Source organism: Pipistrellus hanaki (assembly GCF_964339955.1).
Source record: "Pipistrellus hanaki genome assembly, chromosome: 21".
Classification (NCBI taxonomy): Eukaryota; Metazoa; Chordata; class Mammalia; order Chiroptera; family Vespertilionidae; genus Pipistrellus; species Pipistrellus hanaki.
This window is the reverse complement of record NC_140523.1, coordinates 8,331,522-8,356,649: the sequence shown is the minus strand read 5'-3', so window position 1 is coordinate 8,356,649 and position 25,128 is coordinate 8,331,522. Positions and strand designations below refer to the sequence as shown.

Here is a 25,128-nt window from a genome sequence, read left to right as displayed (position 1 = left end):
AGGGAGCGAGGGAGGGTCCAGGAAGTCGGAGCCGCCTGGCCGCAGCATGGAATGAGCTCAGGGCACCGGCTGGCCTCCTCCTGGCACTGGCGGCACGGCTGGGCCAGAGGCCAGAACCTTCTGGTTGCAAAGCTCTCCCCGGGGATGCCAACTACAGCCCTGCACCTCCCCCCCCCCCCGCCCGAAGGCACCCCTCACAGCCCCGTGCGGGCGCTCCAGGGGCGTGTGGTCTGCTGAGACAGCGGGGACGGGAGCCCGAGACCCCACGTCCCCAAGAGGCTCCGCCTCTGTGACGCCGACGGGCCTGGACGGCACAGCACCCGAGGCCCGCTCCCTGCCTCTGCTGTTTGTCCACAGGGCTGAACGCTCCGGGGCGGCCGCGGCGCTGACAGGAACCTCACGTCTGGGCGGGACAGACGCCGTCAGCACTTCGGACAGCCTGGAGCTGCGCCCAGCACTTCACACGCCGCCTCACCCAGTCTCCCAAAGACGGCTCCTCTGCAGCTGCCTCCTCTGCGGACAAGCCCCCGGGGACAGCCCGGCTTCCTCTCTGCTCCCCGCCTCCCGTCTGGGGCACCGGTGTCTCCGAGCGCAGCCCGAGCTGCTGCCTGCCCCCCGGGAGCCGCCCTGTGCGGGGCTGTGGTTCTGGAACATTAAATAGCGCGAACCCAAGCAGCCGCCGCCTCCGTCCACGCGGGACTGGGCGCAGGGGCCTCGGGAAGGGGGCACTGTCTCCGTGTGGGGGTGTGGGCCTTCACTCCGCCGCCTGCGGTCAGCTGCTACCACACGCCCCTAACCCCGCCCGGTGGGTGCTGAGCGCCGAGGGTGGCGGCCTTCCCTCAGGGAGCCTGGGCCGTGCGGGTGGGTTCTGACTGTGCCGGGAGCCCACTCGGGAAAAGCACAGGAATAAAGGGATGGGCAGGAGCGGGAAGGAGCGCCCATATGCAGACAAGTTCCCCGCGGGGCCCGGGCTGTGTATCCGCACGGGCGGCTGCTGCCTCAGCCTCCGGGAGAACGTGACCACAGCCCCGTCCTGCGCAGCACCCTCTCCCCGTGCCCCGCCCAGCAGCACCCTTTCCCTGTGCCCCCCAGGAGGAGGCCCAGCACCCTCTCCCCGTGCCCCCCCAGGAGGAGGCCCAGCACCCTCTCCCCTGCCCCCCCAGGAGGAGGCCCAGCACCCTCTCCCCTGCCCCCCCCAGGAGGAGGCCTAGCAGCACCCTCTCCCCTGCCCCCCAGGAGGAGGCCCAGCACCCTCTCCCCTGCCCCCCCCCAGGAGGAGGCCCAGCAGCACCCTCTCCCCTGCCCCCCCCCAGGAGGAGGCCCAGCACCCTCTCCCCGTGCCCCCCAGGAGGAGGCCCAGCACCCTCTCCCCGGCCCCCCAGGAGGAGGCCCAGCAGCACACAAGCCCAGGAGTCCAGCACACATGCCTGCCGGGAACCCACAGGCTGGTGTGGGGCCTCCCAGCCTCGGGGGGGGGGGGGGGGGGACTGGGGAAACCAAGTTCCACCCAGTGTCAGCCCTGCACCGGAAGGAGGGGGGGTGGGTCAGGTCTGAAATTCGCTTGTCCCAGAATCCACATTTCTTGCATCCTCAGGCCAGGAGGTAGGAGCTGCCACCCCACTTGGGGGGCGAGCCCCCAAGCCCCTCTGGGGGCACAGTGGCTGACATGCCCCGTGGGGGGGTCCTGGGCATTGCCCACACATCGCTGAAGAGCCCCCCCAGGCTCCCTGTGCCTGCAGGGCTGCCCAGAGGGCTGCCTGGAGGAGGCAGTTTCCTAACAGGGTGGGTGTGGGGGAGGGAGCCAGTGGCTAGTTTTCAGGCTTCTCTGTCCAGCTCTCTCTGTTCTCAGCTGCAGTTTGGCAAATCCGGGGTTGGCCACGCTCCCCTTTCCTGTTTAGCCAAGTCCAGACCCAAGGCGCCTCCAAAGACGACTGGGGACTCCAGAGCCCCCTAATCCAGCTCCCTGTCCCTGGGGGGCCTGGCCTCACGTTTACATTGCTCTCCCGCCCTCCCTCCTCCAGGCGGCGCTCAGAGGGGCTCTGCTGCCACCCCGTGGTGGCCGGGGTACACCGTCCCTGGGAGAAGGTGAGGATGAGGGGTTCATTATGCTGAAGAACCACGTATCTGTGGTTGTCTGTGGGGGCAACGGGGGCTCCAGTGGACCTGGAGGGGACAGGAGGGAATGTGAGCCAGGACCGCCGAGGGCTGTCAGTGACACCAAGAAGCGTGAGAGGCTGCACACGGAGCCCGGGGGCGCGGTTCTGGGCTGAATGCTTGTGCCCCCTCCCCGCACCCCCCCCCCCGAATATGCACACGCTGACGCCCCAGCACTGGATGGCGGCTCTGGCGGGGGCCCTGGGAGGGACGTAGGGTCAGATGAGCTGAGTGGCCCTGAGGGACGAGTGTGCTGTTGGCAGAGGAAGACCTGGGGCGGGAGTCTCTGGACCACGTGTGCAGCCACGGCCGGAGCCTCACCACCACCACACGCGTGCCTGGCTCTCGCCTCCAGCCCGAGCTGGCAGGAAACATGTGTCTGTGTTTGAGCCGCGGGGTCTGTGGTCTCTTGTCAAGGCAGCCGGAGCCCGCGGCCTGGCCCCGCACCAGGGCGGTGTGGGAAGGACAGGCACAGCCACGGGGCCTGACCCCGCCGCCCCACCCACCTGCCAGCGCGGCACCGTCATGGGTCCGGGGGACGGAGGGGGCACGCGAACTGCGGTCCCCACGTGTGACAAAGGAAGCCAGGCGTGGCCGCATCAGGAGCGGCGGGCTCTGCGGGGCCTGTCTCATGCAGCCTGGGGGCGCTCCTCCCGCACCGACTCCGCGTCCGTCCGCACATGGGGACCAGGTGCGCTCTGAGCTGTGCTCCAGCGCCCACGTTCTCAGGTTCGGAAACTCTGAAACCCCGAAGAGAAGGGAAGGGTGGGGCCCCTCGTTTCCTGCAGGAGAGACGCAGCAGGAAGCGTGTCTGACAAGGTGTGCACTGAAGCTTTTGGAACCGCGCAGACACATGCTCTGTGTTCTGCATCGGGGAGGCAGGTGCAATGTGGGGACACGCCGGGAGGAGCAGCCGGAGCCAAGAGGCCTGGCTCCCGCCCGCAGCGTGCTTCTGCCTCGCTTCCTCCCTGGCTCCGTCCTGCCTGCTCTTCCTGCTCCGGGAAGCCCTCTGGCTGCCAAGGAGCCCGCGGAGCCCGCAGGACACACACCCTTCCCCTCCGACCCCACCGCGGAGGCAGCCGTGAGCCGAGCAGGAGCGACAAGCAGGCTCAGGGGGCCAGCGAAAGCCCAGGTCCCTCCCACGGACATGCAGCTGCTGGGACTCTGCCTCGGGTGGCTTCCCCCTCACACGGCCCCGCCAGGCGCTGTGCACCCCGGCCTTCCTCCCGAGAGGCACCATCTCCGCCTCACGCTGTAGTCCAGCCCCGGCCCAGACAGCTAAGCACAGGCCGCCACCACTCAGGTCAGGACCCGCTGCGCTGCCAACGGCCCCTGCCCTGTGCCCACCCATCGGTGGACACGGCCCCCTGAGGACACAGCTGGGAAACTGCTGCCTGTCCCAGTGATCTTTCCCTGGGACCCCCCCATCCCCACCGGAGAGCCCTCGATGGGGACCCAGCCTTTCCCCGCCCCCCTCACCATAATCTCCCCGGTGGGAGAACCTCTGCAGAGGCCAGTTCGGAAGCAAATGCAATGACGGTGTCAATTTGCCAAACTACAGCTGGGAACAGAGCGCTGGCGGTCCTGGTTCACATTCCCTCCTCCCGCCCGCTGGGTGCGCCCCCCTCTACCCCCCCACCCCCGCCCGGATGCCCGCAGGCTGCAGCCCTGCCCCTTGCCCAACCAGCATCCTTCAAGGCCTTTCCAGTTGGAGATGCTTGGACCCTAGAGCAGCGTTTTTCAACCGCTGTTCCGCGGCACACTAGTGTGCCGCGAGATGTTGCTTGGTGTGCCGTAGGTGCAGACAAGACAAGAATTTTATAATTTTTCACTATTTTGTTTACTTAATATTTCATAATAAAGTAATTATGAAATACTTTCTTTGTGTTTGATTCCTATTCAAGAGAATTACTTTATATATAGTCAATATAGGCACAGAGTTAAATTTTTTAACATTTTCTAATGGTGGTGTGCCTCGTGATTTTTTTCATGAAACAAGTGTGCCTTTGCCCCAAAATGGTTGAAAACACTGCCCTAGAGGCTTGAGGCTGCACTACCGCTGCTGACCACCAGAGAGCAGCACGCCCTCGCTCGCTCCTGCCTGCCCGGCCCTTTCCCGGGGTCCCTGTCCAGCCGAACCAGCGCACAGCGCTCAGAGGAACTGGGTTTCCAGAGAAAGCCACTGGGTGGCGCTTTTAAAAAAGGTGCATGGTTTCCCAACTGTTGGGCAATTTTCTCTCCGAAAAACACTTTTTGTTTGGAAAACAAACAGAGGGGCTCCAAGCTGTAAACATGTAATTCTAACCAATACTTTTCACAGCTCCTAAACAGCCAGCAACCTGCATCTCTAGACCCAAAGCAGAGGCGGCCGGCCAGCGCTGTGCGGTCCAAGCCTCTCCTCGGGGGCTGTGACCTGGGGCGGCCCCGCTCCCTGCGGCCGATCCCCAGCGCGCAGCACGGTCGGTCGGGGCTGAGGGAGAACGTCAGCCTTACGCAGACGCAGACGCTGTGACTCGGACGCTGCGTGGCCCCGCCCCTCAGCGCCTCGGCCACGTGCCTCCAGAGCGATGCCCCGGCCGGCCCAGACCTACCCTTCTCTTTGGTAATCCTCGTCCAGGTTTGACAGGAGCTGCGAGCCCGCCGTGGAGAGGTCGCCCGGGGCCAGGGGCAAGTCCCGGTAGGCAAAGCCGGCCAGCGGCCCCGCGGCCGCGCTCCTGGCGTCCTCGTCCCCCGGCTGGGAGATGATCTCCACCTCGGGCAGTCCTCCGGCGGCCGGCCTGCGGGAGGACGACAGAGCCCTCAGCCAGGCCCCGGCCACCCGAGGCCGCGGAGCTCTGCGTCAGGCCGCGGTTCCCACCACTGAGCCGACCACGGCGCTCAGGGCGGTCACGGGAGCTCCAGAGCCGAACCGCCGGCTCCACCGTCCAGGCGAGTGAGGGGAGGGCGGGCTCCATGGAGCACCGCAGGGGGCGCTGCCTGAGCGCCCGGTCCACCAGGCAGGTGGCCCACCTGCCTCCTGTCTGTGGGTCTGTCCTGTGCCGTGGCTCCCTGGCAGGCACAGGCACCCGCTCCTCACCGCGAGTGAGGCTTTTAGGAAATGACTCAAGGCCCTCAGACGGCACAGACCCAGGCGCAAGGCCTCTCGTGTCTCAATAAACAAAACAACGGGGTGGGTGTTTATGGTGTTTTTTAAAAAGTAGGTTCTGGCCGAAACCAGTGTGGCTCAGTGGATAGAGCGTCGGCCTGCGGACTAAAAGATCCCGGGTTCGATTCCGGTCAAGGGCATGGACCTTGGCTGCGGGCACATCCCCACTAGGGGGTGTGCAAGAGGCAGCTGATGGATGTTTCTCTAGCATCGATGTTTCTGTCTATCCCTCTCTCTTCCTCTCTGTAAAAAATCAATAAAATATATATATATTTTTTTTAAATCACAGCAGTTAAAAATCACTTTTAAAAAAAGCAGGTTCTGGGTTGAAGTTTTTCTCTGCTGATCTCAAGGAAACTACGGGTTATGAACCAAACACACAGAGCTTTCTGACCAGTGGGGTATTCCTGGGTGACAGGTTCTGAGACTAATAATATCTGGCTCTGCTTGGCTGGCGTGGCTCAGGGGTTGAGCGGTGACCTATGAACCAGGAGGTCCAGGTTCGATTCCCAGTCAGGACACATGCCCAGGTTGGGGGCTCCATCCCTGGTGTGGGATGTGCAGGAGGCAGCTGATCCGTGATTCCCTCTCATCATGGATGTCTCTCTCGCTTTCTCTCAACGCAATAAAAATAAAAATAAACAACGATGTCGGTAATGCAGCTGGCCGGGCGCGGCTCCGGGGGACTTACTGTGGGTTGCTCATGGTGAGAGGCGCAGCCAGAGCCTCGGGCTCCTGGGGGTCTAGCGGGGCTCGGCTGCTTGGACGCCTGTGGCCAGCATTTCCCGGCGTGCCTTCTCCCAGGCCCACAGCGCGGCACCCTGCAAGCAGACCATCGGAGAGTGTTACGCGCGCCATCTGAAAACCGAAGCTCCTCACCGGAGAGCTGGACAGGCTCCTAGCCCTGTCCTCTGGGGACAACATGCGGGAGATCCCGCTGGCTGCGAGATGCAGCCACAGGTTTGAGTGACAGCAGCTTCCTGTCACACGCCGCGGGAGAAGAGCCAGGAGCACGGGCCCAGGCGCTCCGACATCTGAGCCACAGCTCTCCCCACCACCCGTGTTCAGGAAACCCGGGTAATGTTAGGTTTCAGCTGCAGGAATCAATGATAAGGCTTGTCTCGAAAACCTCAAGTGATAGAGAAACCAAGATGGCGGCATAGGTAAGCAACTGTACCGCTGCCTCGCACAACAATTTCAAAACTGCAACTGAAAGGCAGAGCAGACATCAGAACCACCGGAAAGCTGGATGAGTGGAAATTCTACAACTAGAAGGAAAGAGAAAAGGGCACAGACGCAGAGGAGCTGTGGAGGTGTGGAGACCCGTGTGCGCAGAAAGGGTGGGCGGCTGAATACGCGGCTGGCTTACTCGTGGCGCGGAGAGGGCGGGCAGCAAGTGTGCAGATAGCTTTCTTGTTCGGGAGGAAAACAAAACCTCCCGACTGCACTGAAATCCAGCCATTGCCACAGGACACTGAGACACAGGGCCCTCGTAGGGCGGGGCTGACGGGAAACCAAGGCTGTCTGCTCCACTCTGAGACTCCGCCCCATCCAAGCTGAACACAGAAGCCCTCCCAGCAGAGACACTGCTGATCTCACAGCCCATTTGCCTGGAGGTCAGCTCCCCACAGTGACACCAACAACAATCAAGGCTTAACTACAACAATACTGTACATACAGCCACAAAGGGCTGCACCAAGAGGGTCCACCTCAGGTAACTGGGGAGGCTGAGCCACTGGGCCCTACTAGGACACCTAGCACACAAAACCACTCCATCAACCCAGGGAAGCAGCTAAAATGCAGAGACAAAAATGCAGGTCACAAATGAAGGAAATGGAGGAAAACAAAAGACAGGATATAGAGTTCAAAACCACAGTTATAAGGTTTTTCAAGAATTTCCTACAAAAGGCCGATAAATTTAACAAGACCCTCGAGGATATGAAAAAGGTCCAACTAGAAATTAAGCATACACTGACTGAAATAAAAAATATTATACAGAGACCAAAAAGCAGACTACAGGATTGCAAGAATCAAGTCAAAGATTCTAGAGGATCGAAGAATCAAGTCAAAGAAAGATTTGGAATACAAAGAAGCGAAAAATAATCTCCCAGAAAAACAAAAAGAAAAAAGAATCCAAAAAGTTGAAGATAGTATAAGAGCCTCTGGGACAACTTCAAGGGTACCCACATCAGAATTATGGGGGTACCAGAAGAAGAGAGAGAGCAAGATACTGAAAACCAATTTGAAGAAAAAATGACTGAAAACTTTCCCCACCTGGTGAAAGAAATAGACTTACAAGTCCAGGAAGTGCACAGAACCCCAAACAAAAGGAATCCAAAGAGGATCACACCAACATACATCATAATTAAAATGCCAAGGTCAAAAGACAAAGAGAGAATATTAAAAGCAGCAAGAGTAAAACAGTTAATTACCTACAAGGGAGCACCCATACAACTGTCAGCTGATTTCTCAACAGATACGATGCAGGCCAGATGGGAGTGACAAGAAATATTCAAAGTAATGAATAGCCAAGAACCTACAACCAAGATTACTCTACCCAGCAAAGATATTATTTAGAATTGAAGGTGAGACAAAGAGCTTCACAGATAAGAAAAGGCTAAAGGAGTTCAGCACCACCAAACTAGAATTTCCTCACATTTCCTTCATTTGTGGCCTGCCTCTTTGTCTCCACATTTTAGCTGCTGAAAGACATTCTTTAAGAAGAGGAAGAAGAAAAAGATAAAGATAAAAATTATGAACAAAAAATACATATCTATCAACAAGTGAGCCTAAAAATCAAGTGAATTAAAAATCTGATGAACAGAATAAGCTGGTGAACATAATAGAATCAGGGGCATAGAAAGGGAGTGGAGTGACAATTTTCAGAGGAAAAGGGGTGTGGGGGTGCGGGAAGAGACTGAACAAAAATCGTACACCTATGGATGAGGTCAGTGGGGGGGGGTAAGGGCAGAGGATGGAGTAGGAAACTGGTAGAGGGGAGCAATGGGGGGGGGAGGAAGAACAATTGTAATAATTTGAACAATAAAGATTTATTAAATTTAAAAAACAAAAACAAAAAAACCCTCAAGTGTTCCCACAAACGTCTTTCTCCCGTTTCTGTTGCCATCTGGGGCCTCTGCCCCTCTTCCCGGCCTCCCTCTCCTCCTCGGGGTCCGTGAGGAAAGGGTCGGAGCCCGGCTCCCGCGCTGGCCCGGCCTCTGTTCCTGGAGGTCAGCGTGGTGCTCTCAGACGGCATGTCGGTGGGATCACACGGCGTGGCTCTGTGCACCCTGTCTGTGAGTCCACCCGGGCGTCTGCACGGCCAGGGCACCGATCCCACCGAAACCCCACCATCTGTAGGCGCTGCACCTGGTGATGGACAGCTGATGGCTCCCGGCTGTGGCTCTGACGGAACGTCTGGGAAAGTCCTTTTACACGCGATGTGTATATGCTCAGTGTACATGCTCAGGAACTGGGAGCAGGATCTCCTAAGAAACTGCCTCAGCGTCTCAGAGGCGCTCCGGCTGCTACCGAAGTCTTCTTAAAGAGGCAGCCCATGCTGGCTCTCCAGACTCGCTCTCCTCCACAGCAAGTGGCAGGCCTCCAGGACCAGCTGCCAGCCCGGCCACACGCTCCCCCACCCGTCACACCACCTCCCTCACTCCCCACCCGTCACACCCGCCTGGCTCACTGGCAAACACTGGTTCAGTCTCAGCTTCCCAGAAGCCCGTCCCTGGCCACAGCCCCCATGTGCACAGCAAACCTGCTGCCGTTTCTGGAGGTGCTGGCTGGTGACTTCACACCCGCCCCCGCCCTGTGACCTAGCTGCTGGGCTCCGTGCCTCTTCGCACACGGCGTGACTCCGTTACCCTCGCCGCCCGCCCCACGCAGGAGACACGCGGTTGCTTCTCTCCACCTGACCCGGTGAGGGGCTGCGCACAGAGCTAGGAGTGAGAGCTCAGTCCCTGGGCCAGAGAGCGCAGGCAGAGCGGAAAGACGGTCAAGTCGTTACCCCCCTACGTGGGGTTAGAGACCCAAACAGGCTCAGCATCAGCAGGATGGGAGAGGAGCTGCCCTGAGGACACTGCCAGAGGCGGCCACTAGGGGAGCTGTGCTCCCTCCGTGAGGGGGGACCTGGACTAGACAGTGAGAGGAGGCTGGTGGCTGGGGCCAGAGGCGAGGGCCCAGGGAGGGCCTGCCGGACCCGGCCAGACCAGCTCCTGCAGAGCGTTAGTCACCATCTTGCTTGAGAGGAGGAGCAGAGCGGGCAGTGTCCTCTCTGCCATCCTGTCACGGTGCCCAACGCACGGACGTGCACAGAAGCCCTCTGCTGGCCTGATGGGTCTCAGACGTGTCTGCAAAGTATGCGGCTGAGGGAGGGCTGAGGGGCTGAGGGAGGGCTGCAGGGCTGAAGGAGGGGCTGCCTGGCTGAGGGAGGGCTGAGGGGCTGAGGGAGAAGCTGCAGAGCTGAGGGAGGGCTGAGGGGCTGAGGGAGGGCTGAGGGCTGAGGGAGGGCTGAGGGGCTGAGGGAGGGCTGGGGGCTGAGGGAGGGCTGCGGGGCTGAGGGAGGGCTGGGGGCTGAGGGAGGGCTGGGGGCTGAGGGAGGGCTGAGGGGCTGAGGGAGAAGCTGCAGAGCTGAGGGAGGGCTGAGGGGCTGAGGGAGGGCTGGGGGCTGAGGGAGGGCTGCGGGGCTGAGGGAGGGCTGGGGGCTGAGGGAGGGCTGGGGGCTGAGGGAGGGCTGGGGGCTGAGGGAGGGCTGAGGGGCTGAGGGAGAAGCTGCAGAGCTGAGGGAGGGCTGAGGGGCTGAGGGAGGGCTGAGGGCTGAGGGAGGGCTGCGGGGCTGAGGGAGGGCTGGGGGCTGAGGGAGGGCTGCGGGGCTGAGGGAGGGCTGGGGGCTGAGGGAGGGCTGGGGGCTGAGGGAGGGCTGGGGGCTGAGGGAGGGCTGAGGGGCTGAGGGAGAAGCTGCAGAGCTGAGGGAGGGCTGGGGGCTGAGGGAGGGCTGGGGGCTGAGGGAGGGCTGGGGGCTGAGGGAGGGCTGAGGGGCTGAGGGAGAAGCTGCAGAGCTGAGGGAGGGCTGAGGGGCTGAGGGAGGGCTGCGGGGCTGAGGGAGGAATGCGGGGCTGAGGGAGGAATGCGGGGCTGAGGGAGGAATGAGGGGCTGAGGGAGGAATGAGGGGCTGAGGGAGGAATGCGGGGCTGAGGGAGGAATGAGGGGCTGAGGGAGGGCTGAGGGGCTGAGGGAGGAATGAGGGGCTGAGGGAGGGCTGAGGGGCTGAGGGAGGAATGCGGGGCTGAGGGAGGAATGAGGGGCTGAGGGAGGGCTGAGGGGCTGAGGGAGGGCTGAGGGGCTGAGGGAGGGCTGCGGGGCTGAGGGAGGGCTGCGGGGCTGAGGGAGGCACACCTCGAGTTTGCTGAGCCAACAGAGATGAGGAGGCGGACCGTGTGAGTTCTGACACAGCAGGGAGGGCCAGAGTGCAGGTGGCCAGCACTGAGGTGGAGGAAGAGCAGGTACGTGAGGAGAGCGCACACCACCTGGAGGGAAAGGCGTGGTGATGGCCACGTGTTTTAGGGCCCATTTTCCCGAATCTACACGGTGCCATGGACCGGCACGTGCTATCCGTGTGCCGTGGGTTCTGCCCATAGCACGGCGGATGGGCTGGTGCAGGAATTCTCACTGAGTTTTTACGATAACTTCCAAGTGTACGTTTTAGGCCCGATTTACGGAGCTGTTACAGTTCACAGAGCAGGGCTCGGGAGGCAGAGCACACGGTCAGTGAGCAGCGGGCCTGGACCGGGACCCGTCCATCTGACACCACCACCAGGCGCCCAGCAACGGCTCCCTCCCGCCCGCACAGCCCGGCCCCGGAGCGGCTGCGGGGGAGATGGCCGTTCTGCCCCCGTGGGGGGGGGGGGGCTTCCTCTGCAGAAGAGGAACGGGGTGTGAGTGAGCGGGCCAGGAGGGAGCTCGGGGGCCCAGGACACGCCTGTCCTCTGATGGAGAAGGGAGGACAGAAGGAAACCACACAGGCGTGCGTCACGGTTCACCACTGAAGACGGCGCCGGGAGTGCTGTGTCCCCACGGGCGGCGGCTCCGCTGGGGCTGGGGGGCTGCCGGGAGGGGGGGTGAGGAGCAGCCTGGGGAAGGAGCCGGAGAAAGGGGCTCCGGAACCATCCCGGTGTCCGTGGGAGCCATATGCTGGAAGGGCCGGGGCCAGGGGCCAGGTGGCCACGCCGCAGGGACAGAGGGCTTGGTGGCCCATCGCAGGGCGATCTCAGCCAGAGGAGGTGGGCGATCCGTGGCGGGTGGGCGGTGCTGTTGGAACGGTGCCTTTGGACGGGACCAGGAGACCCCACTGCGATCCCTGCTGCCCCGGGTTGTGTCCCTGGACGTTAACCAAGGCCTCTGGCACTCACACCCGGCCCCGCGATCGGTGCTGGGCTGACTCACTGCCTCGGGCTCGGCCGCCCAGCGCTTTCTCCATTTCAGGAGGCGCAGTGGCTGAGGAGGGCGACCCCACGTCACAGAACCTCAGGACGGGGCTTTCCTGAGAAACAGACTCTGTAATCGGTTAGACGAGGTCATCCTGGACTGGGGTGGGCCCCGCGCCCCGTGACAGCGTCCTCCTGAGGCCGCAGGGAGAGGCCGCGTGGAGGCAGACGCCGCCACCAGCCGAGGACTGCCGAGAGCCCAGGAGAGGTGAGGGAGGGTCCCCCTGGTCTCCAGAGGGCGGGTGGCCCACCCTGACCTTGCCCCTCTGGCCTCCAGGACTCTACTCTTTAAACTTCCCCGTCCGGATTCTGGGCTACAGAAGCCCCCGGGAGCCTACACAGGCGCTGAGGGCCGTCCCCCTCATGGCACGCAGGAGCCCTCCAGCCAGAGTCCGCCCCACGTAAGTGCCAAGAAGAAATTCTGTGCAACAAGAGCATCCCCGGATTTCAAACGGAGGGAGAAGCACAATGTCCCGACGCTGTTTGCCAGGAAGGCTCGGGCCTGGCTGGGGCTTGGCGCCCTGACCACGTGGCAGGAGGAGGCCTCGAGCTCTCGCCCTCTCCACGCTGAGTCAGCCTTAGCGCCACCAGCTAAATCATGCTAAGCAAGCTCACAGGAAACAGACCCCTGGCCGCACACGAGCGGAAAGGAGAGAAAGTCTCTCCTCCACTGTCCCACACGCCGGGCCCAGCATCAGCCGTCAGTTACAGGGGTGCCAGCGGGAGTCGGGGCGCCTCCCAGCAAGCACAGAAGAGGGGACCGACCCTGCTCCACCCCAGGGACCAGAATCATCCCTGTCTCCAGCTCCGCAAGTCCAGGCCAGGCGGCCTGAGTCATCACATCCCGTTATGTTTGGGGACAATTCGTTACGCAGCAACAGTGATCAGAACATGCCCACCAGCGTGGCTCAGGGGTGGAACGGCCACCCGTGAACCAGGAGGTCACGGTGCGATTCCTGATCAAGGGCACATCCCCGGGTTGCAGACTCGATCCCCAGCAGGGGAGGTGCAAGGGGCAGCCAATCCATGGTTCTCTCTCCTCACTGATGTTCCTCTCTCTCTCTCTCTCTCTCTCTCTCTCTCTCTCTCTCTCTCTCTCTCCCTTCCTTTCTGAAATCAATACAAATATATTTGAAAAAAAATAGTGGCCATAACATCCCAATTGAAAATGTTAGCCTGAGATATTAACATGAGGGATGAAAAAACAAAACGAAAGGTACCCCTAGAACGGTGACAGTGTTTATACACGGAATGGGGGGTAGGGGCCACCGTCTGTGTCCCTGGCCCCGGGCTTCCCGCCGAGTGTGGTCCACTCAGAGACCTCGTGCCCACAGGCCCCAGCCCGGCGGTCCTGACAGCGCACAGGAGCCCTGGCTCCAGCGCGGACGCAATTGAACACGGGGGTGCTACCTGCCCGCCCCAGGCCAGCCGTGCCAGGTGAGCCGTGTGGCAGACACTGCCTCTACCCACGACGTGACACTGATCACCCCGAGGCAGGCCCCGCTGGCACTGCCAGCCGACCCCGATTCTCTCTCATCGTAATGAAGGGTTTCGGCTGCCCCAGGCTTCCCCCGCCAAACGCCATCCGTCTACGCTTCCCTCTTCCAGCAAACCCCACCGAAGCACAGCGTGCACAGCAAGCTGCCGGGAGTTCCTCTCCCCGCCTGCTTGGGGCGCAGCTTGGTCTGCGGTAGAGGAGTCATTCTGGGACCCCTGCACCACAGAGCCAGCCCCGCCACTGAGCACGAAAGGGCGTCCGGGTCCGGGAGAGCAAAGGGCCTCGTCCGGGGCAGGACTCTGTCTGAGGAGCAGCTGGGGCTGGATGCCAGGAGTCCGATGCCTCCCTGCGAGACTTCTTTCCAGAGCTCGGGGAGTGAGCTTTGAAAAGGGAGAATAACAAGAGATAACCTTGCCAAAGCCAGTGTGGCTCATTGCATAGAGCAGGGGTCTTCAAACTACGGCCCGCGGGCCACATGCGGCCCGCAGAGGAGTCTGATCCGGCCCGCCAGGTTTTTTGGGCAGTGAGCGCAGCCAAGGTGTTACAGTAGGAATTAGTACAATAGTTCATATAGTCCAGCCCTCCAGCTCTCTGAGGGACCGTGATCTGGCCCCCACTTTAAAAAGTTTGAGGACCCCTGGTAGAGCGTCGGCCTGCGGACTGAAGGGTCCCGGGTTCGATTCCGGTCAAGGGCATGGACATTCGTTGCAGGCACATCCCCAGTAGGGGGTGTGCAGGAGGCAGCTGATCGATGTCTCTCCCTTATCGATGTTTCTAACTGTCTAGCCCTCTCCCTTCCTCTCTGAAAAATCAATAAAAATATATTATAAAAAAAAAAAATAGAGAAAGCCTTGATGCTTTTCAGGAAGTGAATGACATGGCTGCTTTCAGTCTATAGGAACGCTCCTGCCTTTAGAAAGAACAAAGACTGTCCATTGCGGGGGGGGGAGGGGGGGTTTGTTTGTTTTAATCCTCACCCAAGGATATGTTCCCACTGATTTTTAGAGAGAGTGGAAGAGAGAGGGAAAGACAGGGAGAGATACACTGATTGGTTGCCTCTTGCACGCACACTGACCAGGGAGTGGGCCAGGGAGGAGCCTGCATCCCAGGTCCATGCCTTTGACTAGAATCAAACCCGGGACCCTTCAGTCTGCAGGCTGATGCTCTATCCACTGAGCCTGCGGTCGGCAAACTGCGGCTCGCGAGCCACATGCGGCTCTTTGACCCCTTGAGTGTGGCTCTTCCACAAAATACCACGGCCTGGGTGAGTCTATTTTGGAGAAATGGTGTCAGAAGAAGTTTAAGTTTAAAAAATGTGGCTCTCCAAAGAAATTTCAATCGTTGTGCTGTTGATATTTGGCTCTGATGACTAACAGCTTGCCGACCACCGCACTGAGCCAAACCGGCGATGGCTGGAGGTGGGTTCTAAGCCACAAGCCCACAGGTAAACTTCCTGACAGCCACAAACCCCTGAGCGTTGTAGGGGGGCCCCTTAGAAAGCACGGAGCCCCTGGCGTTCCTACCTCACACCCGAAGCACCTGCTGGTCATGTCGCAGAGCCTCTGGGGGGCAGCCGGCCCCCCTCCAACGGCAACCAACGAGTCTTTCTCCAGAAACGGCATTTTGGAGTAACACACGTGTTGTCAAAGCCACTGTGGGAGTATCTGGGCACTTAAACACAGCTCCGGCCAAGACACCCCAGGAGGACCGAACCAGCCCGGCACGTGCTGTTGCATTCAGACTTGAGAACTTCGGGGTAAGATGGTCTAGATCAGGGGTCTTCAAACTACGGCCCGCGGGCCACATGCAGCCCCCAGGGGAGTCTGATCCTGGCCGCCAGGTTTTTTGGGCAGTGAGCGCAGCCAAGGTGTTACAGTAGGAATTAGTAGTTCATATAGTCCGGCCCTCAGCTCTCTGAGGGACCGTGATCTGGCCCCCACTTTAAAAAGTTTGAGGACCCCTGGCTAGATTCTGTAACTCTTTTAACTGTGCACATCTCCTTATTTCTTTTTTTTTTTAATATATTTTTTAATTGATTTTTTACAGAGAGGAAGAGAGAGGGATAGAGAGTTAGAAACATCAATGAGAGAGAAACATCAACCAGCTGCCTCTTGCACACCCCCCACTGGGGATGTGCCCGCAACCAAGGTACATGCCCTTGACCGGAATCGAACCTGGGACCCTTCAGTCCGCAGGCCGACGCTCTATCCACTGAGCCAAACCAGCTTCGGCATATCTCCTTATTTCTGATGTCATCTTCAACTGATGAGAGACGCTAAGTTTTAAAAAAGCAGGCAAGTCCCTCCTTCAATCTTCACTCAGTGTCCTCTATGCAAGGTGGGAAGGGAGAGAAGGCAGGCTAGAACCTAGCGGCTCAGGACCAGGCCTGTGACGAGGTCTGAGGGGCTGAAACATTTCCCACGACATCCCCGGAGCTCGTTGTACTGGGAGCGCCGTCGTGAGAACAAGGAAGCAGCTCCGAACACGGTATAAAATCCCAACAGCTTCACAGCTGGCCAGGCTTTCAAACTCCTTTCTCAAAGCATTACATGGCTATCCGCGCTCCTATTTTAAAGTGATTTCTATGTATCCCTCCTCGTTCCAGAATTCACTGAGGTGGTCCGCTCTCCCTGGGGGCTGACTCCGCTTTCCCATAGAAAGCTTCCATGGGCTTTGGGACTGATCAATACCTGGGAGGCGATAAGGCCTGAAAGGGCCAAGGGAAGCGATGGCTGGCAGCTGAAAGGCATGTTACATTCCTCCTGTGTGTAAAGTGCGGTGTTAATGCCGAGGAGGGTGTTCTTAGAAGTGTAAATCACAGCTGCGTCCTGAGATAGCTCATTTATAATCCACGTCCTCCCCGGGTGTCTCCGCAGGCGCAGCCTCAGCACGCGCCCTCCCCTGCCAGGAAGCGCTGGGCAGGAAGGGGTGGAGGTGGTCCAGGAGGGGGCGGCATGGGCAAAGGCTCAGAAGAGGGCACGCACTGGGAAGGGCCGGGAAGTAAGATGCTGAGAGCGGCCGTCGGGGCCTTTAGCCTCGGACGGGGTCTGAGGAGGGTGCCAACAGGTGACACTTCGCTGGGCTCACTCCTGACAGCCCTGGGGCACGGCCCCTCTTCTCCCCACTGCACTGAGGAGGAAACTGAGGCACGGGGAGTGGTGAGTCACTGTCACACCATTACAAGCGCTCCAGTCAGGATTCAAACCCTGCGAGGGCCCGGCCAGTTGGCTCAGGGTTGAGTGACAACCCATGAACTAAGAGGTTATGATTCGATTCCCTTCCCGATCAGGGCACACGCCAGGGTTGCTGGCTCGATCCCCAGTGGGGGGGCGGGCGGGAGACAGCTGATCCATGATTCTCTCTCATCGTGGATGTTTCTCTCTCTCCCCCCTCCCTCTCCCTTCCTTCTGAAATCAATAAAATATTTAAGTATACATTCATATACATACATATACACATATACATATCTATGCATACATTAAACCAACACCCTGGGCAGCCCGCGCACACACAGCCCCTTCTGCAGACGGCTCCCCGCACCCCGGAGGACGCGGACAGAGACCTCGGAGGAGCGGCCACAGGGGGCATCTCAAGGAGTAGGAGGCCTGCGGAGCTATCAGCAGCGAAATCTGAGAAACCGCCAAGGACGGACGGGGTTCGGCCACCCCAGCGACCTTCAGGCGTTCCATTCCAGCATGCGGGTGGGAGGGACAGGGGCTCCTTGTAGGACATCCGGAGGGCGGTGACACACAGGGAGAGGACAGGAGGGACATTCCCAAGCCTGTCCTCCGAGGAGGCCCCGAAGCAACGGGACGCTGTCATACGGAGAGATCACACGGTTCTCTCTGCTGTTTCGAAGGACGAGACACACACGTTGTAGTAGTCGTGTTTAAGGGAGAATGAGCACGTGTCAGGAAGCTCATATTCTAAATCACTGCATCTAATTCGGTGAGATCCAAGACCTATTTCAAGGGAAGCCACTGAGGGGAGGGCTGTCACTCACCTTAAGCGGGGCATTACCTGGACGAAATGGCAATTCTGGAGTGGGGGTGGGCGGCTGAGGGGACAGGAGGAAAGAACTTGCTTTTTTTTGAGCCCGAAAGCAGCCAGAAGTCTGTGTTATGACGTGAGACTGAGACCCAGAGAACAGCTGCCCGGTCGCAGCCTGGACTCCGGACCCGGGGCTGCAGAGAGCCGGCGGACAGATCGACATTCTCTGCTCTAACGGGCCGGGGACATGCTGCCAGCCCGGCCTGGCTACTGGCTGGTTTCTGTAGTCAGGCAGAAGAGCGTCAGGGAGGCGGTGTTTTTGAAGGGAAGCCTCTCCTGCTGGGTAATCCGGGTCGCCTGGAGCAGCAGGAACGTGGCAGGGAGAGAGAAGGGGCAGAAGGAGGCCTCCCCGTGGCCGAGCAGCAGTTTGGGGCAGACTTCACCCCAGAACCGTTCCTCCCTCCAGCATCCAGGTCATGAGTCGGAAAGGGCCACACGAGCCCACCGGTGCCATCCTGTGTTCAGCTCAAGGACCACGGCAAACGGCAGATCACGGGAGCCAGGATACAGGGCTGCGTGGGCCAGAAGGGCCTCAGGCTGGGGTGCTCGGGCACCGGATCTCTCACCCCGGCTCACACAGGGAGGGCACCCACGGGGTTTCCTCCCTGAAGCACATCGCAGTTAACCTGCCCGGGAAATGCTAAAGCTTCCGCTTAACCCTTTGCAGGAGGGAAGAAAAAAAAAATCCACAGATTTAGGGTCCAGTCTCCTCACTCACTCGAAAGGCCCACGCTGTGACCCTGTGCCCCAAAAAGGCTGCAGGTTCGATTCCTGGTCAGGGCACCTACCTAGGTTTCGGGTTTGATCCCCAGATGGGACATATACATTCCAAAATCCATAAAAACATATCCTTGGGTTAGGATTAAAAAAAAAAAAAAGGCCAAGCTATGACTTCCAACCCTGCCGCGCACTCCTCCTCCTCCAGTGACTCGGCCCCGGGGAAAGCGGGTGGGATCTTTGGAAGTCTTCCGAACATTCTGCTGTCCGTGAGCGGGGAGCCCACAGGTCTCTGCACCCAGGCCACCGCCCCCCAAGCCCTGCTGGGGATGCCATCAAGGAGAAAAAAAGACCCGATGAAAAGCAAGTCTTCCACGTAAGCTGACTGCGAACTTCCTCTGTGAGTCAAGACTGTCGATACTGAGGGAAAAAATCCCACCTTAAAGAACACTAAATCAAGGAGGAGAGAAAGAAAGCTTCACAAGTGAAAAAAACAGACAAGGTCAGACAAGGAAAGACAATGGTGGCGGTTCCCGGTGTCTTTCTCGGCAATGAGTTAAAACGTGTGTTACAGGCCAAGACCGGTTTGGCTCAATGGATAGAGTGTCGGCTTGGGAACTAAAGGGACCCGGGTTCGATTCCGGTCAAGGGCATGTGCCTTGGTTGTGGGCACATCCCCAGTAGGGGGTGTGCAAGAGGCAGCTGTTGGATGACTCTCGATGTTTCTATCTATCTCTCTCCCTTCCTCTCTATACAAAATCAATAAAATATATTAAAAAAACACACACACACAAAACATGCCGAAACCGGTTTGGCTCAGTGGATAGGGCGTCGGCTTGGGGACTGAAAGGTCCCGGGTTCGATTCCAGTCAAGGGCATGTACCTTGGTTGCGGGCATATCCCCAGTAGGGGGTGTGCAAGAGGCAGCTGATCGATGACTCTCTCTCATCGATGTTTCTAACTCTCTATCTCTCTCCCTTCCTTTCTGTACAAAATCAATAAAATATATTTTAAAATTTTTTTTAAAAAACACTAAAAAACACACACAAAAAAGAAACGTGCATTACAGCAAGGCACCTCGATGGATGGTGGGCATAGAGCCAGAAAATGTTTAGTTTCTCTTCCTACCTCCACAAAAAATAAAAAACACTTGGTGAGGGGAATTAAAAAATAATGCTTAAGCATCTATAGTTTCCCTATGGTTTTCCCGTTTAAATATGTTTGAAGGAAAAAAAAAATAATGTAGTTCAGAAACGTTTTATGTTCCTCGAATTGACCACTTCACCAAAAAGGGTGCTCAGCTCTGCATTAAATACAATTCTGCTTGAATGGGAGAGAGCAGGCTAGCCTACTTCCTGGGTGCCATACATACACACACACTAATAAAAGGGTAAGATGCTAACTAGACCGGGAGACCTTCCAGACAAAGCCATGGGGGCGGGGCTGAGGCAGAGGTGGTTAGGGGCGGTCAGGCCAGGAGGGGAGGGCAGTTGCAGGGAGAGCAGGCCAGCAGGGGGGCCAGTTGGGGGCAAGCAGGCTGGCAGGCAGAGTGGTTAGGGGCAATCAGACAGGCAGGCAGGCAGGCAGGTGAGCAGTTAGGAGACAGCGGTCCTGGATTGCCAGAGGGATGTCTGACTGCCGGTTAGGGGATCCAGATTGGAGAGAGTGCAGGCTGGGCTGAGGGACACCCTCCCCCAACCCATGCATGAATTTTGTGCCCCGGGCCACCAGTGTGTGTGTGTGTGTATTGATTTCAGAGAGAGGAAGAGAAGAGACAAAGAAGCATCAATGACAAGAGAGAGTCATGGATCGGCTGCCTCCTGCACACCCCACACTGGGGATCGAGCCCACAATCCAAGCATCCAAGCATGGATCGAACCCAGAACCTTCCGTCTGCAGGCAGACACTCTATCCACTGAGCCACACCAGGCAGGGCCGTGGGTGCTCTCCACTGATGAGATGTCTGACTGGAAAAGACAGCGATGTCCCCATGGAGAGCCCCACTTCCTCCCCACACAGGAAGGAACCAGCACCCCTCTTGGCGTCTGCTTCTTCCAGCGACATCAGGACTCCGCTCGAGCTATTCCGATCACAGACTGGACATCCCGGGGGCAGAAGGACTCCAGCACTCATTCCCATAAGCACTGGGGACCGTGCTCTTCCGAAGCCCAGTGTTTGCCAGGAGCTACGCCAGCCGCACGATCGCTCTCCTGCCAACAGCACAGAGTGAGGAAAAGGAGCGTCCGGATGGCCCAAACCCAGCCACAGCGCCCACGGTGGAAAACAGAGCTTACGGGATTTACGAGTCTATGTTCCCTGCCTCACAGCACTCACCAGCTTATCCCCGGGAGCTGTAACTGCCATGGGAAGTAATTTTCAAATACACGATCTGTACACCTTTCTCACTACCATCTCAAATACGGGAGCTGAGCATGACAGGATGTGGCCCCATTGGTTCAATGTGCCACTGCCATAACCAGAGCAATCTCACGTCTATGAGAACTGCTAGGAGAGTGTAGCAAAACCCAACATCTGGCCTTGACTGGCAAGGCTCAGTGGTTAAGCGTTGACCTATGAACCAGGAGGTGGCAGTTCAACTCCCAGGCAGGGCGCTTGCCCAAGCTGTGGGTTAATCCCCGGGGTCAGGGGGGTCATGCAGGAGGCAGATGATAAATTTTTTTTTCATCATTGATATGTCTGTTTCCCTCTCCTTTCCCTCTTAAGTCAATAAAAATGTATTTTTTTAAATATATATTTTATTGATTTTTTACAGAGAGAGAGATAGAGAGCCAGAAACATCGATGAGAGAGAAACATCGACCAGCCGCCTCCTGCACCCCCCACCCCGGGGATGTGCCCGCAACCAATGTATGTGCCCTTGACCGGAATCGAACCCGGGACCTCTCAGTCCGCAGACCGACGCTCTACCACTGAGCCAATACCTGTATTATAATAACGCATTTGTAAAAACACATGGACTATACATCCATAGTTGAATGCACACATTCCAAGACTGTCGCATGAATCACTTTTGTACGTACAGAGAGGCAGAGGAGGGTCCAAGGGAAGCATGAATGCCTACGATAGCAACGCTGGTCCTATGATGGCCAGCGAGACCAGAGATGGCGTGCAGGGAGACCCACAGGCCGGAGTAGGGTTCGATAACGAAAAACTAGTGGAATGGCTCTACCTGGTGTGTATTCAATTTATAGATTTAAACCTGAAGGGAAACTATTTTTGAACTCTCTGTTTTTAACACTCACCCAAGGATATTTTTCCATTCATTTTCTTAAAAACTTATTTTTATTGATCTCAGAGAGGAAAAGAGAGAGAAACATCCATGAGAAGAGAGAAGCACGGATCGGCTGCCTCCTGCACGCCCCACACTGGGGATGGAGCCCACAACCCAGGCATGTGCCCTGACCGGGAATCGAACCGTGACCTCCTGGTTCCTAGGTCAATGCTCAGCCCCTGAGCCATGCCAGCCGGGCTTCCCATTCATTTTTAGAGAGTGGAAGGGAAGGGGAGAGACTCGGAGAGAAACATCAATGTGGGAGAGACACATGGATCGGTTGCCTTCCACACACACCCCGACCAGGACCCAGGATGGAGCCTGCAACGGACGTCCACGCCCCAATCACACCCGGGACCTCTCGGTCGCCAGCCATCGCTCTATCAGCCGAGCCAAACCTTTATTTTTCAACATAAACCGCTTGTTTGGGAGAGACGAACGGAAGCATTCTGGACCTCATTTTAAAAAAAAATATATTTTTTTATTGCTGTCAGAGAGGAAGGGAGAGGGAGAGAGAGATGGAGACATCAATGACGAGAATCATTGATCGGCTGCCTCCCTCACGCCCCCACTGGGGATCGAGCCTGCAACCATTGCATGTGCCCTTGACCGGAATTGAAACCGGGACCCTTCAGTCTGCAGGTCGACACTCTGAGACAAACCGTCTATGGCACATTTTTAAAAATATATAGTTTATTGATTTTTTACAGAGAGGAAGAGAGAGGGAGAGAGAGTTAGAAACATCGATGAGAGAGAATCATCCATCAGCTGCCTCTTGCACACCCCCCACTGGGGATGTGCCCGCAACCAAGGTCCATGCCCTTGACCAAACCTGGGACCTTTTAGTCTGCAGGCCGACGCTCTATCCACTGAGCCAAACCGGTTTCGGCCACATTTTTTTTTTTTTTTTTATAGGCTCAGTGCCACCTCAAAAATTCCACACAGACCCACTGTACAACAACAGCTTCTCTTCGCGGGAAGTCACAGAGGTCGGTGTGGAATCTACGAAATGGAAAATCCAAGACAGTGTGCTCATGCATAAGCTGATCTCGGTGAGGGTGTGGACAGAGCAGCGGCACTGGGGTTAAGGAAGCTGACGGTGTCGCCCGAGGCCCCCGCCCCAGCACCCCCAGCTGCCCGATACACCGATGATGCACCGGGAGTCTGCATCCTCCTCCTGGTCCTGACCTTGACCTTGGGCAGGTTCCCTAACCTTCCTCCGTCTCAGCTCCCTCCTAGACATCACAGGCGGGTCGCAGGGATGACGAGAGCGTGCAGCATGGCACACGCACACACGTTCGTACACACACACACACACACACACACACACCCCTAAGAAAACGTGGCATGGGGGGACCAGAGAGCACCGCGCTGAGTGATGTAAGTTGGTCAGAGAAAGACACGCATCCCACGATCGCACTCCTATGTGGAGTCCAAGTAACAAAACAGAGGGATGAACGGAATGGTTGGAGAGACATGGAACCTCAGAGGGAAGGCGGGGGACTCTGTGTGCATATATGCATGCCCTGGGGCACAAACCATAGCGGTTGACAGAGGGAGACCTTGGTGCATATACGCATGCCCACGGCACAGACCATAGAGGAATGATGGCCTGGGGGGGCGGTGAGGATTAATTGGGGAGGAATGAACAGGATTTAGGTTATATTTCTTTTTTTTTTTTTTTAATACACTTTATTGAGTTTTTACAAAGAGGAAGAGAGAGGGAGAGAGAGTTAGAAACATGGAACAGCTGCCTCCTGCACGCCCGGTACTGGGGATGTGCCCGCAACCAATGTACGTGCCCTTGACCGGAATCGAACCCGGGACCCTTCAGTCCGCAGGCCGACGCTCTATCCATTGAGCAAAACCGGTTTCGGCACTTAGGTAATATTTTCACAAGAAAAAAAAATCGGGGGAAACTAAATGTGTCCTTGACCCAGTGGTTGGGCGTGACCTATGACCCCGAGGTCAGGGCCCAGGCCCGGGTTGCGGGCTCGCTGCCCAGTAGGGGGCGTGCAGGAGGCAGCGGGGTCCGTGATCCTCTCTCACCTCGGATGCTTCTCTCTCCCCCTCCTTCTTCTCTGAAATAAATTAATTTTAAAAAAAGAAAAAAGAAATGTATCCTTTGGGGGAAAAATAAAATAGAACAGGGTCCCCTCCGGATGGTATGTGTTTGCTGGGGTCCCGGCCGCAGCCCCGCACCGGGGGGCCACGTCCCGGCGGCGCTCCCGCTCCTCCGCCCGGAGTGTTTGGGGGGAACGTGGACAACCCGCGTCTCGGGGGGCGGAGGAGCGGGGACACGGCACAGCGGCGGCGGCGGCTCCGGGCTCCGGGCTCCGGCTGCCAACAGGTGGCGACCCCGCACCGGGCGCAGCGGCTGCGCCGGGGCCGCCGCTCCAGGCCCCGCAGCCGGCGCCCCGGCCTCGGGCTGCGGCGACACGCGAGGTGCCCGGGAGGCGGGGACGCGCCGGGCGCCGGGGCCGGACCGACCCGGCGGCTGCAGAGACGGACGGGGACGCGGGGCGGCCGGCGGGGCCCCGCTCCGCTGCCTCCAGGCCCACGGCACGCGCACCGGCCCCGGGGGAAGGTCAGCGGTCAGCCCGGCCCCCGGGTCCCCGGTCCCCCGGCCCCGACCCCCAGCCCCGCGTGAGGAGGCGGCCCGGCCCCCCGGCCCCCGGCCCCGCGGGAGGAGGCGGCCCGGCCCCCCGGTCCCCCTGCCCCGGCCCCGCGTGAGGAGGCCAGCCGCCCCGCCAGCCGCGGGGACACGTACCTGCCGGGCTCCGCGTCGCGCGCCTCTGCCGCGGCGGCCGCCACCGCTCGCGCGCCGGGCTCTCCTCACGCCTCGCGCCGCCCGCCCGCTCTCCGGGGCCCGCGCCTGCGCAGTGGCGCCTGCGCGCTGGCCGCGCGGCCTCCGCACTCCCCCCACCGTGCGGCCCCCACGCACGCGCACCCACCCGCCCCCGGCGCCCCCCGCGCAAGCGCACGCCCCCGGCTTTAGCGCCCCCCCCGCGCACACGCACGCCCCCCCCCCCCGGTCGCGCGGCCCTGGCCTCGGAGCCCCCCCCGCGCACGCGCACGCCCCCCTCCCTTCGCGCGGCGAGGACCCCCCCTCGCGCACGCGCACGCCCCCCTCCCTTCGCGCGGCCGAGGACCCCCCTCGCGCACGCGCACGCCCCCTCCCGCCGCGCGGGCAAAGCCCCCCACCCCCGCGCACGCGCACGCCCCCTCCCGTCGCGCGGCCGAGGCGCAGTCCAGAGCCTCGCGGACGCCCGGAGCGCCGGCTGCGGGGACCTGTCAGTTCCTGGGGGGAGTAAAGAGGGGGGACCACACTGTCTCCGCGTCCTCTCCGGACCGCCCACCCGCAAGGAGCCTGTGGAGACCTTGTGTCTGCTGATCGCCCCCCCCCTCCATGCAGGAGGTGCCGCTGCGTGATGCACAGGAGGGGGTCCCGGCGGCGCGGGGCGGGGACCGCGCACCTGTGCCCAGATGCCCGGGTCCGCAGGTGGCAGGTTCCCCCGAGGCAGCCTCTGGTTCGTGGCAGCTTTTTGCTTTTTTGTTTTATTGATGTCAGAGATGTTGGGAGAGGGAGAGAGAGAGAAACACCAATGATGAGATAGATTGATGGATCAGCTGCCTCCTGCACGCCCCCCACTGGGGATGGAGCCCACAACCCAGGCATGTGCCCTGACTGGGAATCGAACCGGGGACCCTTCAGTCCGCAGGTCGAAGCTCTATCCGCTGAGCCACGCAGGCCGGGGCTCCTGGCAGCTTTTGGTGATGTGCA

The 25,128-nt window shown here is 59.3% G+C and overlaps 1 protein-coding gene across 2 annotated transcripts in view; it reads right to left on the bottom strand.

The window, feature by feature from the left end:
• Window positions 1–24,234, bottom strand: part of TMEM266 (transmembrane protein 266) — a 44,185-nt gene extending 19,951 nt beyond the window's left edge. The window contains exons 1-3 of one of the 2 annotated variants that reach the window (XM_084869214.1): window positions 24,115–24,234; window positions 5,991–6,120; window positions 4,746–4,931 (exon numbers count right to left, since the gene is read on the bottom strand). In XM_084869214.1, coding sequence (XP_084725340.1) covers window positions 4,746–4,931; window positions 5,991–6,004 — 200 coding nt within the window. In that variant the 5' untranslated portion in view covers window positions 6,005–6,120; window positions 24,115–24,234. The remainder of the gene's footprint in view (window positions 1–4,745; window positions 4,932–5,990; window positions 6,121–24,114) is intronic. The other variant, XM_084869215.1, reaches the window with a different exon arrangement.
• Between the last annotated feature and the right edge of the window lie 894 nt (window positions 24,235–25,128).